The 19409-nt window shown below is 43.9% G+C and overlaps 1 protein-coding gene across 2 annotated transcripts in view; it reads right to left on the reverse strand.

The window, feature by feature from the left end:
* The window catches only part of RSPO3 (R-spondin 3), a 58509-nt gene extending 40083 nt beyond the window's left edge, over positions 1-18426 (reverse strand). For both annotated transcript variants that reach the window (XM_040059302.2, XM_040059301.2), the window contains exon 1: positions 18187-18426. In XM_040059302.2, coding sequence (XP_039915236.1) covers positions 18187-18283 — 97 coding nt within the window. In that variant the 5' untranslated portion in view covers positions 18284-18426. The remainder of the gene's footprint in view (positions 1-18186) is intronic.
* Between the last annotated feature and the right edge of the window lie 983 nt (positions 18427-19409).

A 19409-nucleotide genomic window follows, 5' to 3' on the forward strand; every position in this document is an offset into this window, starting at 1 on the left:
GCTATTGGTCTTATTACTCTTACTGGCACTGGCATACCAAAGCAATGGTTCAGTAGCAGGGATTAAGAAGGGACAGTGCATCACCTCACTGCTACTCTTCCACCTAGGAAAACCTCTAAGCTTGATGTTGTTTCATAATGTTGCATCTTGATGTTGCTTCATAAATGCTTGAGAGCTGCCGGTAGCAGGCAGGGCACAGCCTCAATTCTCCCGTAACAACTTTGTAAGCAAAAAACATGTACATGAATATGTATCACCAAAAGGTAGTCTGTAACAAAGTATTGCCCCTAAAATATCTATGCTATAATGATATCTATCACTGGAAGTAAAGATATAACCGCTCAGTGGTTGGAAATAGGCATCAGTGAGATTCGACTGCATTAATTAAGATAAAATTCAGAAAGCCTTGCTGTATAAAATCATTGCAACGGTCTCAGGGAGGCAGTATAATCTTGGTCACATGCATGTTTCAAATCAGAGGTGAGATATCTTTTTAAAAGCATGCTGTAGCTTAGCCATAAATTATTGTGCCTGGGAAAGGAATCATTGAGTGGATCAAACAGTTTATGCTGAACACCTTGGCACTGTGGCCATGTCTAGGGACACATGCTAGCAAGACAGCCTTTTGTTAACATCTGGCCTTAAGACAGTATCAGCAATATCACAGTTTTCCTACTCACAGTGGCTTACGTTATACTTATCAATCTAATGATGAAAAAAAAAGAAATTATAGGGGATAAAAGCAAATAAAAGTGCCATTATTCTAATATAAGGTGATGATCCAATATTTTCTTTGTGATTTGAGAACTACTTGTTTCACAGAAGATTTCAGAAATTAAATAAACTTTAATTTCCTTATAACAAACTCCACATTGTTGCCTTATAAAGAAAATTGGAATTTTATGTCTAGTAAGGTTTCTATGTAGCATGTCTGCTGAATGAGGCATCAGCGTAAGCAAACAAATGGTGGGAGATTTGTTGATTTTACACTTACATATTTGGGCAGGATGGAGAATGGGAGAATATCAAGATAACATTCTTTCAATTTCACATAATTTCTTCTTGTGTCTTGGCCACTTGTCTAATCCACTAGCTTACAAATGTTTCTCTTTCTTGAAGAGACCACGGAGTCTGCCCCTCTACAGCTTTTCTCTCTACAGCATGAGTATCTCTTCTGCTTGGCTTTCTTAAACTCCTATTTATGCACACACAGAGGTACAGAAGAAGATAGATTGCCTTCCCTGATGTGACACAGAAGCCCCCAACTCTGTAAGTCACCACCATCAGAGATGGGAGTACCCACCAAGTCACCACGTTCCTACTCAGTAGCTCATACCTAACCCTCCCAGCTGTCCAGATTGCTTTTACTGATTCCTCCAGCTAAGATCTAAAGACACTTACAGAAAATGGAGACTAATTTTGAAAGGTTGCATATGACTATGAAACTGAGTTGAAAGGATGAGCACAGACTGATGTCTAGGATAACCTAGAAACACTATCCAGACTTTTTATTTAAGGTAAGGGGACAAGAAATGAGATGGAGACTGATAGCTTCAAAAATTAGATGTGATGCTAAGAGGTCTGCCTTGAATGTATTATTTGTGAGTGCCAGACACTTCCACCATGACAAAGCATCATAAGTGGTCTGGATAAGCTCCAGGCCTTTTTCCTGCAGGACTTAACATGTTCAAGGTGGGCACTGGAGTCAAATGTTGTATCCAATTTTTACCCCTTCTGTATTAGAACAAGCACACTCTACTCACTGATCACTGACAATAAATAGAGTAATTTAAAAAATCTGTATCCCCAACCTCTGTTATGATAGAAAAGTCTGCTATTGTATGCACACACATAGAGATATACCTGCTCTTCACTGTATTCCTAGAACAGCATTTATTTTTTAAACAAAGAAATTGGTTAATATGTAGATGTGTTTATTAATCTTCATTCATCTCAGTTGGTTGTAAAAGCAGCATTTTTTATTCTCAAAATTATATCCACTGGAAAGAGACTTCTGCTAGAATTACTTCTTAAGTACTTCATAATAAGCTCCAGAACAGTGTTAGTATTCATCCTTCCTCTGTTACTAATATCCTACTGCACAGAGAACAATTAAGATACTGGATAAACAGGATAATTTTGGAATACAATAAGAGTTTAAAAAATCCTCCCGACCAGTGCTTGTCTTTCCCCCTGTAACACATGACAATTCTTGATACATGTTGAGGTGGAAGGGGACTTGGTGGTTTGGGGTTGTTTTGTGTTTTGTTGTTTTGTTGTTGTTTTGGGTTTTGGTGGGGTTGTTGTTGTTGTTGTTTGTTCATTTGTTGGGGTTTTTTGTTTGGTTTTTTGTTTGTTTGGTGTGTTGTTTCTTTGGTGTGTTGTTTCTTTTTGTTTGTTTGTTTGTTTGTTTTGTTTGTGTGTGTGTGTGTGTGTGTGTTTTTGTTGGGGAGAGGTTATATTTTTGGGGCAGACCAGAGAAGAGCAAAGATGACAGGGACTCTGAGTGGATCATTTAAAAGACATTGGTCAGAGTAACACACTCTGCCCATTGCTGTCTAGAAGATTTGCAAGCGTGGTACACACTCTACAGAATGCTCTCTGAGCCGATGTTTGTAATGATAACACACTGATGCTCTAATTACACTGTGTTCTGGTTGCTGCCTTCTGTCTTGCCCTTCCTTACAAGCAATCTAGAGGTAGAACTTTCGTATGCATTTGTAAAGAGTTTATAACTGGAAACATTAATAAGAGCTATCACTTAGGAGCAGTTACTCACACTTTGTTTAATCTCTAATGGATTCTTCTAAATATTTACAGTAGAACAGTTGTCAGACCAAATGCTGGACATTACTGGCAACTTCCCAGCAGTCAAAAAGGGGAGAGGAGAGGAGAGGAGAGGAGAGGAGAGGAGAGGAGAGGAGAGGAGAGGAGAGGAGAGGAGAGGAGAGGAGAGGAGAGGAGAGGAGAGGAGAGGAGAGGAGAGGAGAGGAGAGGAGAGGAGAGGAGAGGAGAGGAGAGGAGAGGAGAGGAGAGGAGAGGAGAGGAGAGGAGAGGAGAGGAGAGGAGAGGAGAGGAGAGGAGAGGAGAGGAGAGGAGAGGAGAGGAGAGGAGAGGAGAACCTACTTGTTGCATTCTTCTGTAGGGTTTTAGTGAAACAGGTTCTGCATTGAGTAGCTTGGTAGCACTGAGCAAGAACGGTCCAGAGGATTGTGCACACCCCAGCATCAAGTTTTGCTTCAGTCATGCAAAACTGCCTCTATTCTTGTTTGTCTTTGGGGAAATGACTGTTTAACTGTTTGCTTTGCAAACACTGAGGTAAATAAATTGTATGAAAGGTCAGTGGCTGCTACAAGAGGTGGAGGAGCTCCAAATTGTTTGGGGGTGTCAGCATAGCACCTGCTGTTCTCTTGGGCAATCTCTTGGCTGGCAGATTTGGAACCTGCAGTATTTCTCTGTCGCTGTGGCTCCCTGACACAGGTTGGTATGGACTTTGAAATAAATAAAGCTAATACTGTGAGGCTGAAAGAAAGCCCTTGGTGGGCCTCATCTCCTCAGCCTCTGAAGTTACCTTGGCTCTGGTGAGAACAGGGTGTGTGGTGTGAAGCAGGTGTGGAGGAGGAACAAGAGAATGGGCAGCAGCAGGAGCCTGTGGCTACTGGGAGAGACCTATGTGCCAGCAGCTGCAGGCTAGCAGATCACACACCAGGCTGTCCAGCTGTGTCTAACAAATGGGGTCTTGGGCAGGCAGGAGGAGGGGACAGTGGCTGCATCGCTGCTTTACGGCTGGCAGAAGTGCTGGTACGTGGGAGGGGGGGCTGAGACACGAGGCACTTGTGTGTCTTGCTGTTCCCCACTGTGACACAGCAGGTCTGTACTTACACAAAAAGGCACCAAAGATCGGTGTCTTTCTTTGGAAAAATTTCCATTGACTTTAAAATTAGAGCCTTGCATGAATAAAAATTATGAATTTACCCATATATAAAAATTTTCTGTAGCATTTGCTATTGTAAAGGGCTGTCCTAATTTTGAGACGTGTGTGTGTGTCTTTGTGTGTGCGTGTGTGTGTATGAATGCATGTGTGAGAGGGAGAGAACTCTCACTGCCTACAACTGTTCTGCCAAGATAAACTTTGGAGCATTTTATAAATTAACTCTGCTCTATGTGTTTATTTTTCTTTTGGAGATTCTAAAAAGAGACTGTTCAACCCATCTTATTAGGGAGCAGCACATTTTTTTAAAGAGAAAAATAAGTTCCGACTCTGCACTGGAAAGTATTTGCTATTTTCAGCGAAAAGTATTCTTTCCTTCTGACCTGGCATATTAGATAAGATTTATATTTCTGACCTGACATTAGGTAGTTAAGATTTATTCTTCTATATTAACTTTACTGAGCTTGCAAGCTATTCATTTACAGCATAGGGAATATATTTATGGCAGAAGCAAAGAAAGTTCACTACAAAGTAGTAAAATATGTTATTAGGAGTGTCCTGTAGACTGATGAAAATTTTGAGTACCCTTGCAGCTGGCTCCCTTCTGACTCTTTTTTCTTCTTTGTTATTTCAACTCTAAAACTTGAATTTGAAGTCAGTTTCAATGGCAAATAACTTAAAAGAGTCCAGATGATTCTAATATATCCACATATATGTATATACATTTATGCTGTGATTGAGAAGTGTGGGGAAGGGGATAACAAGTGACTTGAATTCTCTCCGTGTTCTGCTGGCAATGACCCAGGCATAAGTAACATTGGACCTCACTCTCCTGCCAATATAAATCAGGAGGAACTCCACTGGGGTATAAAGCTGGTGTGTGAATGAGCGCTGAATCAGATCTGGAGCTTTTCTCGATCCAAAGGTGTGGACCCAGGCAATCTGTTAATGTCCAATTGACTTTAAGAGGGGAACCGCAGACTATGATGGAAACCTGGAAGCACTTCAAGACTCTATAGGCAGAAGGTTGGAAAGTTAGAGGCCTCCTATTGAAATCAGTGGCAAAACCTCCCATTAACTTCAATAGGAAAAGAATCAGGTCGTAGAAATGTCTGGAAGCCAGAGAATTGCATGGCTCAAGAAAAAGGTAATAGGAGCTGATGACTTGCACCAATAAATCACCAATGCAAACCTGGCCATGCTTGGTTTAGACTCAAAATTGCTTTCATCTGATGTTTGTTTGAAACTTTTTCATTGTAAGACCTTAAAGAAGAACTGGCAGCTGAGAGAGCTGTCTGAACACGAGGCCGACGGCTGGACAGGGTGTGGTACCTCCTCAGCCCCTGTGTCATCAGAGGGAGTCCATCTTAAAGAGAAGCAAGAAGCACTGGCCTGCCTGTAGAGACAGCAGTGCTTGCACTCTGCTGTGAACCAGAGAATTTTTATTTCAGAAACTGTCAGACTAGCTCTGTAAATCCACTTAGACTGAATATGCTGGGGAAGGGGGATTATGGTTCTGCAGCAAGCCAAGAGGAGGAGTAGATATTTCCATTTGTGAACATTCGTTATTCAACTCCTGTCACAAGAGAGAATAGAGATGTGCAGAGCCTTGAGGAATTAAATGTGTTGGAGAAAGGTCTTGGCATAGGGAAAGTTGGGACTATCAGGCATTACAAGAGCTGGGAATTGCTTATAGAGTGCAGTGAGCAGAGCTACACATTGCAGCTCAGCTGAGGAACTCTGCTGCCCATCCTGTGTGCAACAACACAGCGGAGGAGAAGGATTCTACCTCTGACCAAACTCCTATTTGTAAGTCGTACTGAGTCAAGGCGAACTCCTCCCCTCAATATTTTTGCGAATATTGTGTTTTTTCTGCTGGTCCCTGAAGGGGAGAGCAGTAGACAAACTGGAAGCATAGTCTGGTACCTGTGCTTGGTCAAACAGCCGTAGACATGTTTGATGTCAGCTGACGCATTCAGAATACTTCACCACTTTACAAACTCCATATTCTTGTATTTGATAGACCTCAGGGTTACATTCTCTGTTAGTCTATGCAAACCTCGCCATCCTTCCTTATGTCTAACATAGGCTCCAAGGGTTCACATCTTTCTGTACATGCAGAGATTCATGGCTTGTTTTTATAATCTATCTCTGTAAATCAAAGATGTTCACTACTTCCTTTTTCTCACCAAGAAACCCATTGCTATCATCAAGTCATCATGGTAAGCATGACTTGATAAACACCACAGCTCAAGGGCATCCTTTTTCTTTTCACCATTTCTCCCCAAAATCCTGGTCTCAGAAACGTGTTGCAATAATTTGTAATCAAAAGGGACAATTACATTGAAGAAGAAACTTGCTTGTAGATACAAACAAGGGGGTGAGGGTGAGAGAGCACCAAAAACATGTTTCTTTGGGGTGACACTACAGAAAAACAGAAATTGCAAAGACTATGAGAAATAAGTATTGAAAAATTTGATTTGACAAAAGGCACATTATTGTACATCCTGTATTTTGGATATATGATGACATGTGAATTCTGATGTGTCTGTTCAGGTTCAATACATTCACCTGCTAGTTCTCATTTCCAGTAGGCTTGGGCTGGATTAATGTGTTGAATGCATTATGAGAAGGACATGGATCATACATGTATTAAAACTGGCAGGCTAATGGAGCTGATCTAGACTTACTACTTCCTCTACCACTTGCCACTTCAGAAAATGCAACATTTTGTGTCTATTCCTGTGCTCACTTATTTAGCTAGTCTGGTTTGGTGCATGTTCTCGTTCTGTAAATTACTTCAGGCACTACTTTGAGACATAGCACTCAGGCTCAATATCTGTAGGAAGAGAGGGAAGGCAAAGAAGGAAAATGCTCAGGAATACACAGTACTGAGCAGGGTGAATAAGTACAGCATGAAGAAAGCCATAAAAATATCTCTCCTACACTTCTAAGTGGTGAATTGCAGCTGTTCTCTGACAAAAGACAGTGGAATACCCTCATGTCCTGTACCAGCAATTCACAAAGAGAATTGCATTTCTGCTCCTTTTCTTGGTGATTGGCAACCAAAACCTCCCACTCACCGTGTTTTTTTAGTAGCCTGTATAAACATTTAGGCTGGATTCTGTGCACATGCAAATTTTATGCTGGCAAGGCTCTGTGAGATATTTTCCCCCTGACATGAGTTGTAACTAGGAGGAGAATCAGTCCCTTAACCTTTGTGACATGTTTATTTTGCCTAAACCATCTCCCATTAAAAACAATGCAGAGGCTCTAATTGAAAACCTCGGGTTAGTATGGCATGTGCCTTATGATCATGCCATTGTTTGCTGATAGAAGAGAGGAATATTGTCTTTCCTTGCACATGCACAGATGCAGTTACAGAAGTGAACCCATATGCTCAGCCAACCCCAGGAACATCAGCAGCAGTTCAGCTGCATTGTCACAGTGGCAAGGAAAAACTATTTTTCACTGGCACCACAAATTTTCCCTGCCCAGAGCATAACCACTGGAGCATCATCTTCCTTCCAAGTAGCTAAGTAAAACTCCCAACCTGTTGATATCGGTCATTTGAAAAGCAAGAAAGGTTTCAGAAATGAAAAGGGAAAGGTCCACATAACCTTCTGGTACAGTTTAAAACATGCCAAGCTCATCAGGAAGAAAAGAGGGTCCCCAAACAAGCTTCCCAGTAATTTTTTTTTGTACTTCTTCAGTTTGGCTTTTTTTTTTAGCCCACAAAAAACTAATTACTTTGTTTTCCATGACCAAAGTGAAGATAAGAACAATGGGAGAAGAGATGGAGTTTTCAGACAAACAAAAGAACTTCATGTGGAGTCAAACCCCCCCTATCCGAGGTTATCAGCATGCATTCCACCTATATTTTAAGAAAATCTCAAAGTGAAAATACTTAATTCTTGCTTGTGTGGATGTGAACTTTTGTGTATGTAAGGGAATGTGTATATACAGACACAGATAATGTGTAGGTAAGAAAGGAGAGATGACAATGCATGAGAATGGGTTTTTCCAATTCTAGGACAACAGCTGCAGGGTCAGGGGTTTCCAGGGAATTAACTATATAAGCCAGAGAATGTTTCTGTAGAAGTCAAGGGAGATAGGAGATTCTACTTCTGAATAAACTCTCTTATATGCAGTACTGAAATTCCTCTGACTGATCTCTTTTGAATAAGATGTGTCCAAGGTCTCTGCATACTTTCAGATGAAAAACACGGGCCCTTTTTCCTGTTCCCAGAAGTAACCACAGCCAATCATGGAACCAGACTAGAAGGCTCAACCAACAAGTTTCATAGATGAATAACTTACTTTTCAAGAAATTATGCAAGGCTTCAGAAAGGATTATGGATTGACTTTCATAATACTTGGTGGTCTTTTAGTGGTAGCTATGGTTGGAATCCTCCTCGTTCACATAATTACGAAAGTATGGAAATGCAAGAGAAGGCTACTCTTTTGATTAATCTGTTATATCGAGACTCAGGTGTGATTTATTCTAAGGGAGAAATGAACTTCTCTGCTCACTGGGTAGCTGGAAATGATGTGATTTCAGAAAGAGATGAATAGCAGCCTGTCCTCATCTTGAAAGGGTACAGTTCAGTTTCCTTTGTGGCCAGCCAGATCCTGGAAACAAGCAGTAAGATTCCCCCACTCTGATCACTCCCCACTCAGTGCTTCTAACCTCCATAAAGCTTGGGAAGACTTGTGTTTAGCAGAATATCTAGGTACAATATGTAGATACCTCATAAATGAAAACCTGTTTGAAACTTCCTCAATAATTTTCACATTCACAGAGTAATTGAGACCACACAGCCATAGTACATGTCACTGAACTTGGAGTTAGTAATGTGGCAGCTTACTTGTTCTAAGACATATGTTTGAAGGAAGCTGGGGCTTTAAAGCAGGATTAGTATCTCAGTTAATTACTCAGATGAAAGAACACGATAGCCAGCCATGGAAGAGAATAAGCACTTTCAAATCATATTGATTTTGTAGGTTTTAGCAGAGATAAACTATGCCAATGGAGAAAGAATGCAGTATCTTTGTCCACAAGCTGTCTACGGGAACTTGGTTTTTATGTTTATCTGTTCCTCAAATTGACTTTGGTATATTCTTCAGAAATAGTATATGACCTACACAGTGATGAGGATGTCCTTTTGCTGACAGTCACTTGAAATTGAATCCTACTGGCAGATTTTTACACATCTGAAACTTCTCCTCAACTGGTAGCTTAAAAAACACATTTAAATAGTTTCATTTCTAAAGTCAGGGCCTTGATCTTAAAATTACTTGTCTAGGACATAGCACAAGTTATAAATTCCACACTCTCATACAGAATTCTACTTTCCCTTTTACTATGCCTTTAACTCTGAAGCTTCTCAATTGCCCAACTTTTCATAAAACATAAATACAAGAGACAAATGTGTGATTTCATTCTGAACTGCAAAACAGAAACTGTTTTGGTTTCTTTTCTGTGGTGGTGGTTTTTTTGATTTTTTAGGGTTGTGGGGGTTTTTTGTTTGTTTCTTTGTTTGTTTTGTTTGGGGGTTTTAAATTATTTGTTGGTTGGTTGGTTGGGTTTTTTTTGTTTTGGGTGTTTGTGGGTTTTTTGTTGGTGTTATTGTTGTTGGGGGGGGGGGGGTGTTTTTGGTTTTTTTTTGCAAAACACAAAATCATGTCATTTATTTGCCTTCCAGGCCTTCGGGATCTTGTCTATTAGACATCAGCAGCCAGCATGCCCAGCACAAGGCGGTCTCATTTCAGCTGATTATTTTTAGTTCTGTGTTATACTAAAACTTTCTGGAATCTTCATCAATTCCCATGTGTTTGCGAAATACTTGCACTTAACATCTTCTGACTCCCATGTTGAATAAATAGCCTTTGCTCCCACTTTTCTATTTTGGAGGGCTAGTTCTTCACTCAGCAGTAACATCAAGTAAAATAGCACCAGCAACTCATTATTCAGTGGCATAGAAAAAAGTTAAATTAATTATGAACATTCTAGGAAAAGGAAACAAGGTTATGAAACACTTGCCGACACTGGTTTGTGTAATCTTCATGAATAAGCAACTCAATAATGCTGGGCAAGTGTGCGTGGGAGACTCACTCTGGAGAAACTGGCTGTTTTCCTCTCTCTGACCAGTTGAGCTGTTATGATAAAAAATGTTGTTGCTAAAGAAACCTGTAATAAATCCTAATGGGAGTATTGCATGTGCTGATAACATACATAAACTTTGTAAACATATTAAAGTGTCGGGTTTTAGTAGCTCTGGATCATGTGGATATTCGTAAAAGTCTTTCAAGAAATGCAATGGAAATCTTGTTCCACCAGCTGGTTCCTCCTACGATTCTGGTTCATGCGAGAACCTTGTCTTCCTTCCCCTAGAAACCGACCCTTACCCTGTAGGGAAGCTGAGATAAAATATCTCAAGCCCTACCTCTGCCTTGACTTCCCATGAAAACACTATCACCAGTGAACCTGTGTACCCAGGGAGTTATTTGGGGAGAAGTGGGGTGGATGAGCTGGTGCGTGGTAGAGGATTTAAGCTGTTCTGAACACCCCTGCTTTGTATCGTGATGCACTCTATTGACACCTCAGTCAAAGTACAGCTGGCAGCTCTGACCAAGATATTTCAGTTGCCTTTTAGTAGGCAACCAGAGCTGGGTACCTATAAAAGGAACAAAATCCAGCATGCTGTACAAAGGAGTCTTAACCTGGCCTGAAAGGACTAGGTCAGAAACTCTATGGAGTCCTGGGTGTCCAGGGAATTTGGGTGCCCTGGCACTACTACACAGCACTACAAACCAGCACATTCTTTAACAACAGAAAGGAGAATTTGCTCTTTTCATCTGAAACATACCAAGAAGGGAGCAGCAGCCTTGTTGCCTCTTAATGTATCCAAAAGCTTAGCTGCTAAAACATTTGGCCAGAACCTGAAAATCTAAGCTAAATTAGTTCTTCCATATAGCATGACTCTAGCCGGTATGTATTGATATGTTCTAATAAACTGATGGTTTTTCACCTGGATTTGCATGTAATCTCAGATCACCACTCCCACCCACTGTAGTTTGCACAGGAAAGGCAAGGATTGAGGGCTGTGTATGGAGCAGGAATGCACGTGACTTTATTCCAATGTCAGTAAGTGATCATCTGCAACATTGTGTGGATGAACTTGGCATTGATATATTTACTATTTGTGGCTATTTATTCACTACATTTCTGAAACACAGGATTTCTCTAAGAGAAGATCTCAAAGGCTCTGCAAGAAGGGACCTGAGCTCAGACATGCTCAATGCCAGCAAGATGAAACATCACGTTAGAAATGACAGAGCATCTTAGAAATGTCCATGTGTCAAGCATGAGGTGGAAATTGAGCATTATTGAAGGTGAGGGACTCATATTTAAATCCTGTCCCAGACACACCTTAAGCACCTTGTGCCCTGATCTTGGATTAGAGCCTTTCTGTGTTTGCCCTTGCACTTTACAGGAAGCCACAGGAATCAGACATCGTTACTATCCTAACATCTATCAATGACCTCCTGTTTCATTTTACAATGCCCCAAAATCTTCTTTACACTGCAGAAAATATTAAATGTCTGAAATCCCATCTAGGACCTTGCAATTTTAAACATGAAACCTGTCAGGGTATAATACTGACACACATTAAGGAGTTTGAAAAGATAAAGTTCACAGCAGCACCACAAGAACCTGTGGTTTGGGGTTTTACTTTTATTTAAAAGTGCTACTCTAAGTATTCCTTTATGTTCTTCCTCCCAATTACCCTGTTGTGTGGAGCCAAAATACCAGGTGCAAGGCTGGGATGCTGCTTCAAGCTGGCAGGAGCTCAGTGCCACTGCCACAGCCAAAGGCTCTCCCGGTTCAGCTCTGGTGAGTTCTTGCCTAGAAGCACGGGAGCAAGATGTGCTTTGTGGCTCCTTTACTTCAGGGGCTGCTATGTTTGAACACAGGAGTAAGTAATACTAACATTTTAAAATGCAAGGTCGATAGCTCATAATCTAGAAACCGAAACACACAAAAACCTTTATTAGTCAGCTGTCATACAACCGTAGTACAATCATTCCTTAAGCAGCATTGCTCATCGCACTGCTCCGTACTAACAACAAAAATAAGGTTAAAGTACTCATAAATAAAATCTGTTAGATTTTATTAAGACAAAACATCTAATTGTAATCATTCTGTTGTCACCAAAAGCTCAGTTATTCAATTATTTATTAAAAAGTTGGAGCTCTTGTCTCTCTCTCTCTCTTTTTTTTTTTTTTTTTTTTTTTTTTTTTTTTTTTTTTTTTTTTTTTTTTGAGAGAGAGAGAGAGAGCCCTAACACATTTTGCATGAATAAATGTTCTCTGAGTACTTTTTTCTGAAGCATTGTTTGTGGTAATAGCAGACAGACAGACTTTTGTATAAAAATGTACGTGGTTTCAGCTGCCTTTTGTCATCTGATAAGATTGCTTTGTTCAGAATTATCTTGGTAAAAAAAAAATTGGCGAAGTGATTTTGAGTAGTTCAGACTCCAAAATTAGAAGCGAGACAAAAATATTTTTAATAAACTTTTATATCTCTCCCATCAAGCTTTTGCAACTCCTATTTTAATTTTGAGCAGAAGTGACAATTCAGGGGAAAAATCATTCTTAAGGACATCCATAATTTTAATGGAGGAGTGTTACTAGTAGTCACTGTCTATAAATGATTGAGTATGAAATGATTGACAGCTTGTTAATGTTAGCGATAAAGTGCAGTGGTCAAGCCAGCACACTTGCTCTGCAAACCAGAAAGCAAAATGAGCCTGCTGAGCAAGAGAAAATGAATTAGTCTGATTTTTGAGCTCTAGCTCAGATTTTATCAGGTAAAACTTCCATTGTCTCCAGTGAAAAATTTATAGCAAGAAGAAACAGCAGGATGGGGATTGGCAAAGGCTTGGTACACTAAGGTCAAAGCTCAAAAGAAGAAATTAGTCTGTTAACTTGTTTGGCTTCAGTTGACTCAATAGGTGGAAGTAATAAAATAGTTGTACTTTTCATATAATTAAGAAAGAGACTGCCTTCCAAGCAGCTTAAGTATCATAGTTTTGAAAGGTAAAAGGCATTGTTTTATCCTCTTTAGGGGCTGTACATATTTGAATCATGCAATTTTCCAAGTATTTTAGTATGGGATTTCTTCCAAACTCAAAATGTATCCTGAGGTCCTGCAGAAAAAAATCGTTCCAGCTCCAGCATAGTACATAAGACTTTCTCCACTGAAAGCAAAGGAGGCAGGTTCAAGCTCTAAAAACATCTCACTAATAATAGTAATATTTTATTCTGTCTGCAGAAAGAAATAGGACTTTTCACGTATTTTCAGGTATATCATCCTACATCAATGCCTTTGAGATGTTGTGATAATATGTGTATTTAAAGTCTAACCTGAACTTTATATAATATGTCTTCAGCAGGTCATAGAAAAAAAGTTGTAATTATCACCCTTTCGGATGTCAGGTATGAAATGGAACTGGTCAGTAATGTCCTTTAGTCTCCTGGGATAACAACACTTATTGTTCCACTTATCGTTATATGCTGGTAGGATCAGGCACAGATTTACATGCATATAGAGTTATTTAAAAATATGTGTAACAACACAAACAGTCTATTCCTATCATGCTTCTAAAGCTTTCAGCGATTGGTAGTGATTTTCAGATATTTAATTTTTTAACATATCACTACAGTGAGATATGTTCACAGTTTATGACAACACGATGGAACAGCTTCTGCTTACAATGACTGCAATAGGAATTTTACTGTCTATTTTTACATGGACAGATTCTCATCCAAAAAATGAGAAATATAGTTTCATTGCAAAAAAAAAAAAAAAAAAAAAAAGGACACACTTGTCACCAGCAAAGTACACAAACACTTTTTGAAAGAGAACTAACAGTAATTCAATCCTGCCCAAGGGGGGCTGCTTAATGGCTGCTTGCTTGGCTAACTTCTGCTTTAAACTATTGCACTGACATACAAAATTATTTCTATTTTTAAAAATTGGTAACAACATCTATATTACATACCAACTCTGTAGCACTGATATCTGTGACTTGCCAACCCTAAACATACATGTAAATATCAAGAGTATGAGTAGGTGGTGAACTATTAACACAATTGCTCCTATGACAAAGTGTTATTTTAACTAATATTGTAATTCCTTTCTTGCTGATATTCTACCTCCATGTGAATTACACCCTGCACAAGAGTATAAAAACACTGAAGACATAATTTTACCAGTCGGTGCTTTGTCAGTATTTTCCTGGGATAGATATATATATATATATATATATATATATCCCAGGAAAATACTGACAAAACACCAACTGTATATTTATATAAAAATATATAAATATACATATATATATAGCTATGTTTACAAATGGGCTGTTACACATCTCCCTAATTTTGAGTTTGCAAGTAGTTGAATGCAACCAAGCCAGAGATAGAGAGTGTTTGCAGACTGGAGCCCTCCACTAGTAATTGTGACCAGAGACAGATGCTGGAAGACCTGCAGTCCCGCACCAGCAGAGGAATGGACAGAGGGAGCAATGGAAGGCAGGAAGGAAGGCAAGAAGGAAAGAAGTAGGGAAGGAAGGAAGGCAGGAAGGAAGGCAGGAAGGCAGGAAGGCAAGGAAGGAAGGAAGACCAAGTATCCTGGACAGGCTGTTATAGTGAAATGCAGGAGGCAATTTGATGGGTTAGCAATAATCATGGGAGCTCAACATCCAAATTGCATTTCCATACAGTCATACAGATTATTTTACTCACAAATGTAAGAGTGTGGTAGAAATACAGAATTTTCTATCACTTTGCTTATTCTAGATTTCCGAATTTAGTCCATGGCTCACTGCTAGTCCACAGGGTCATGGCAAACGGTCTACCGGTCACTCACAGACCCGCAGCAAATACTACTTTATTTCTGTCTATTAGAAGGTCAGTGAGAGATATACATAACTGTCAGTACTAAGTTTTGGGGGTTGGTAGCGGCCTGCAGACCCAAAGTATTTTGGAACTGTTGACTTATCCTCTTTTTTCTGAGCAAGCTGCAATCACTGGCCAATACACAGAAATTCTTATTTATTGGTACACTATACTCAGCCGTGTATTACTCTGTCTTGTAAGACTCAAACAAGCAACTTTGTTAGTCTTAATTGCTCTTATCGGAATAAAACCACAAATTTCTCTGCTAATGGTATGTTTGCTTTCAAACTTTTATTGATCGTGTTCTGTGTCTAATTCTGGACCTGATCATCTGTCTGCACTTTGTTGACTTCACAGGAGTTTTATCTCTCCACAGCCAACTATATCTTTACTACTGATCATGGGACAGAAATTTAGCATTCCCCAACTAGAAAATTCAGTAGGAGTTTGGACAGTAAAAGGATTGCAAACTAGACATTTCTCATAGTAAGGATTACTTTGGCAATAGGTACAAAATAAGTAATGCTTCAGGACCAGATCCTCCTGATGGGGTAATTTAACAAAGGAACCTCAATTTATAACAGTTGGGAGTCTGGCATGGCCTATTCTGAATTAGTTCAGATTTTATAATTTCTTTATGTTCAAATATGTAAGTCTACAATATAATACATTGAATGGAGGACTATGATAATAACCAAAACAAAGTAACATGGGCTCACTGACTGCTTGACGTCAAGTTATTCGCACTATATTTAAAAATAAGTAGGTTAAAGAGAAATTTAAAAACACTTCCCGAGAAATGTGCTTATGATTTATGATCAGAGGAGACTATCTGAGCAAAAGAAACTAATCCAGGGAAAGCCTTCCACACAGTAGATGAATTTGACAGGTGTCTTCTTTATCTGCACGCTGTAATTTATTTCAAGTTGCACTACTCGCTAACAGCGATTCATAGAGTTTCAAAGCCAAAGTGATTAGCGCAAGTGATCATAACCACTTTTATAATAACTTTCATAAATACTCACTCTCTAAATTTTTGTTCCAAGCCAAGTAACCACTATTTATACCAAATCATGTTTTACAACCAGCTGGATTTAAAGACCTCAGCCAGTAGACGAGTGTACCACGTCCAGGCGAGGTGTTCTGAAAGCCTTTTTGCCTTCACTGCCAAAATAACGAGGCAGATTCTCATTCTGACCCTCTAGCTATGTTTTTCTAGCCACTTGTTCTGCTCTGAATTTATCTTAGCTCTCGCCTTTTAACCATAAAACTTTGAGCGACGGCTGGCTACCTTCTCCTTGGTGCACCAACCAAGCTAAATACTCGCGGCCAACACTTCCGCCCCTATTTCCCGAAAATTACCCGGCTAAGCAGGTTGTCTGAGGACGAACGAGGTGGGACGGCGATCTCCCGGAGGGTACACCGCGTCTGCCCCGACGCTTGGAAGCGCCGGCCGCCCTGCGCCCAGCCCTGCGAGCGGCCGCGGGCAGGAGGCAGACCGGCCTTCTCCCGCCGGGAGTGGGGCAGCTCTCGGGCCGTGCCGTGCCGTGCCGTGCCGTGCCGTGCCGTGCCGAGCCGAGCCGAGCCGAGCCGAGCCGAGCACCTGCAGCCGCGGGCTGCCCGCCGCGGCACGGGACAGCAGAGGTCGCCGCCGGCCCGGCGCTGGCCCGGCGCGCCGCGCACCAGGTGCCGGAGCGGGTCCGGGAGGAGGGGGCCCCGCTCCGCGACCCTCGCCCCGCGGGCCCTCCTGCCCCCCGAGCCCTGCCGCGGCCCCGGCCCGGGGCTGAACCTCTGCCGCGCCCGTCGGGGTGCCGCTACGGCTGGGGGTGCGGGGCAGCCGCAGCTTGCCAGGGGTTAAAGGAGTGGGTGGGAAGTGATGGAGGCTGCGGAGCCCTCCCTTGCCAAGGATAATAAATCGGATGCCCTGACGTGTTTTACTTAGCCCTTAGTGCTCCCTCGCTGCGAGGCCGTGGGGATCGGAGTGCCGGAGCCCCGGTTTCTCTCGTCCTCAGCTTCGCTTTAGGGGCACTTTAGGTGAATCAAACCTTGTTTGCAGGAGGCAAAACCATACAAAGGAGGCTTTCAAGGGCCAGCCGTGCCAAGCGGGGCAAGGGAGCGAAGGCTGAGCAGGAGAAAATTAAAATAATAGTACCTCCCCTCCCCGAGGAAGTAACTCAGTTACTTCTTGCTGATGAAATGCAGGCTGCTGTGTTTTATGACATTTCCTCGGTGTCTGCAGCTGTCAAGGAGAGCGGATGGGCAATGGGCAGCCCCTCCGCGGTAGGTGCGCAGGAAATGCCTCCTCCCCAGAAACAGCGGCGGGTCCGATCCAGGCGGAGTGGCGAGGCCGGGTCGGGGGCACGTCCCGGCGGCCTCTGCTGCCGCATCCCGCCTCATCCACGGCTCTTTGCGGCAGGGTCACGGCAGAGCTCCGACCGGCGGCACTGCCGGAGGAGTCACGGAGGGTTCGAGCCCACGCCGCACCCCGATGCCGGAGCCAGAGACTGCCTGACCGTGGCGGCGCCCCGCGACATGGACAGCGACTTCCCAAGGGGGTGACTCGCTGCTGCCTCCCTGTTCTTTCCTCCCCGCTGACGGGGGGCTCTCCTCTCTAACCCTCACGGGGGGCAGGGAGCTTCTGCCAGCACCCCGGGTATTGCTGCTGGGCCCCCGCTTGCCTCCTGCCTCTGCCCCGCACCCGGGCGGAAATGGACCGGGGCAGGTTAAATCGATTAAATTAAAAAATTCGGGGGCCACAGTCCCAGGACGGTGGCGATGGGTGATTATTGGCCAGCGGAGGCTGAAAGCCAGCGGGCCGGACAGAGCCGCGACACCCCAGCCCCTCTCCGCATCGCCGGGCGCCAGCCTTAACCTCTAGCGATAATCTGTACTGCCCGTTCTTGACCGGGATGGAGAAAGGCGCTTAAGGCGCACCGGCAAAAAGTTACCTGTCCTGTCATCGCCCCTTCCCTTCAGAAAGAGGAGAGACGTAAGACAGGACGTTCCCTTTCACAAGACATTAAAATTTAAAGCACCAGAAGCAGGTCTCCCCAGAGCCCGCGCTGCTCATCCCGGTGAGGTGAGAAAGAGGGGCAGAGTGAGCTCAAAAATCGCCTTCATCCCTCCAACTGAATGAAACCGCCTGCAAATCCGCTCGGCCGCGCCGCTGACGCGGGATTTAGTTCCCAGCGCACTCGCCCGGGCACCGGGGGCACGGAACCCCCCGGACAGGTGAACAGCACAACGAGAGGAAGCAGAAGTTATCAAAGTATAAATTTCTTCGCACTTACTTCTTCCCTGTCGCCGTACCCTGGAGGCGTGCTGGCTGCCAATGTATTCCATAAAGTTCAAAGTGATAAAAAACCAAGAAATCAGTCGCAATTGCATAGTAACCCTTTGAGAGTTCGACTTCTCCTTTTCGTCCTTTTTTTTTCTTCCCTTAAAAAAAGAAATAATAAACCGGGGTGGTAGGCGGCAAGGGATGAACACAGCAGCAGAAATACCTGCACTGAGATCCAAAGCTGGGCTTGGCCGGCTTGATGGCTTTTCCTTTTTTTTTTTTTTTTTTTTTTTTTTTTTTTTTTTTTTTTTTTTTTTCCTTTTCCCTTCCCCTTCGCTTTTCCTATTGCACTTTCCAGAAGTCTGACCCGCTACCTGCCGCAAACCTCAGAGGGCAGTCAGCAGCGGAGAGGAGCCGAGCAGCCGCCGCCGGGGTCCATGCCGGGCCGGTGGCCGGCAGCATGTTGTGAGGGTGCCGGGGTGCGTGCGGCTGTGCGCGCCCGTGTGTGCGCCGGGCGGGCGAGGTGCCGACAGGACGGATGGATGGATGGCGGTGGGAGAGGAGTGTGCGAGGGCGGGAGCGGCGGGGGGGCAGAGGGAGGACCCAGCCCCGCCGCCGCCGATCCGGAGCAGCCGCGCTCTGCGCCGCGGGCACCGCCAGCCGCCGGGCGCAGGTGGGCCGGGCCCCCCCGGCTCTCCCGCCCGCCGACCAGGAGCCCCCGGGCTTCATGCGGGAGCTGCTCCTGAGCGGGGCCCCGGGGGAGAGGCCCCGGGGCGGGGCGGGCCGGGAGGAGGGGAGCCCCAGCGCCCCGGCACGGCGGGAGGAGGCTCCCCGCTCCCGGCCGAGCCCCCTCGGGGCATTGGCGCCCGAGCATCCTCCGGCAGCGGTGCCCGGGGGCGGTGGGGCTCTGCAGCCTGGCTGGCAGCCCCCTCCCGCAGGTCTCCGCTCGCCTCCCCTCCCCTCCGGCGGCGTTCCCGGGGTCACGGCGGAGATGCCGCTGCCCCCCGCGCCCCGGCCCCTCCGTGGGGAGGGAGGGGCGCCCCCACTCGCCGGGGGACGGGCGGGGTGCTCGGCTCCTTTCCTGCGGAGGGGGACACAGCGCGGCACCCTCTCTTCCCCGAATTCGCCCCTGACATCCCGGCTCGCAGTGGAGGTGGGGAGATGGGAGTGGGGCGCTGGGGGGGGTCTCCAGCCTCTCGGGGTTTTCTCCGTTGTGGCCTTTCCCCACTGGGC

Source organism: Hirundo rustica, chromosome 3, assembly GCF_015227805.2.
Source record: "Hirundo rustica isolate bHirRus1 chromosome 3, bHirRus1.pri.v3, whole genome shotgun sequence".
NCBI lineage: Eukaryota > Metazoa > Chordata > Aves > Passeriformes > Hirundinidae > Hirundo > Hirundo rustica.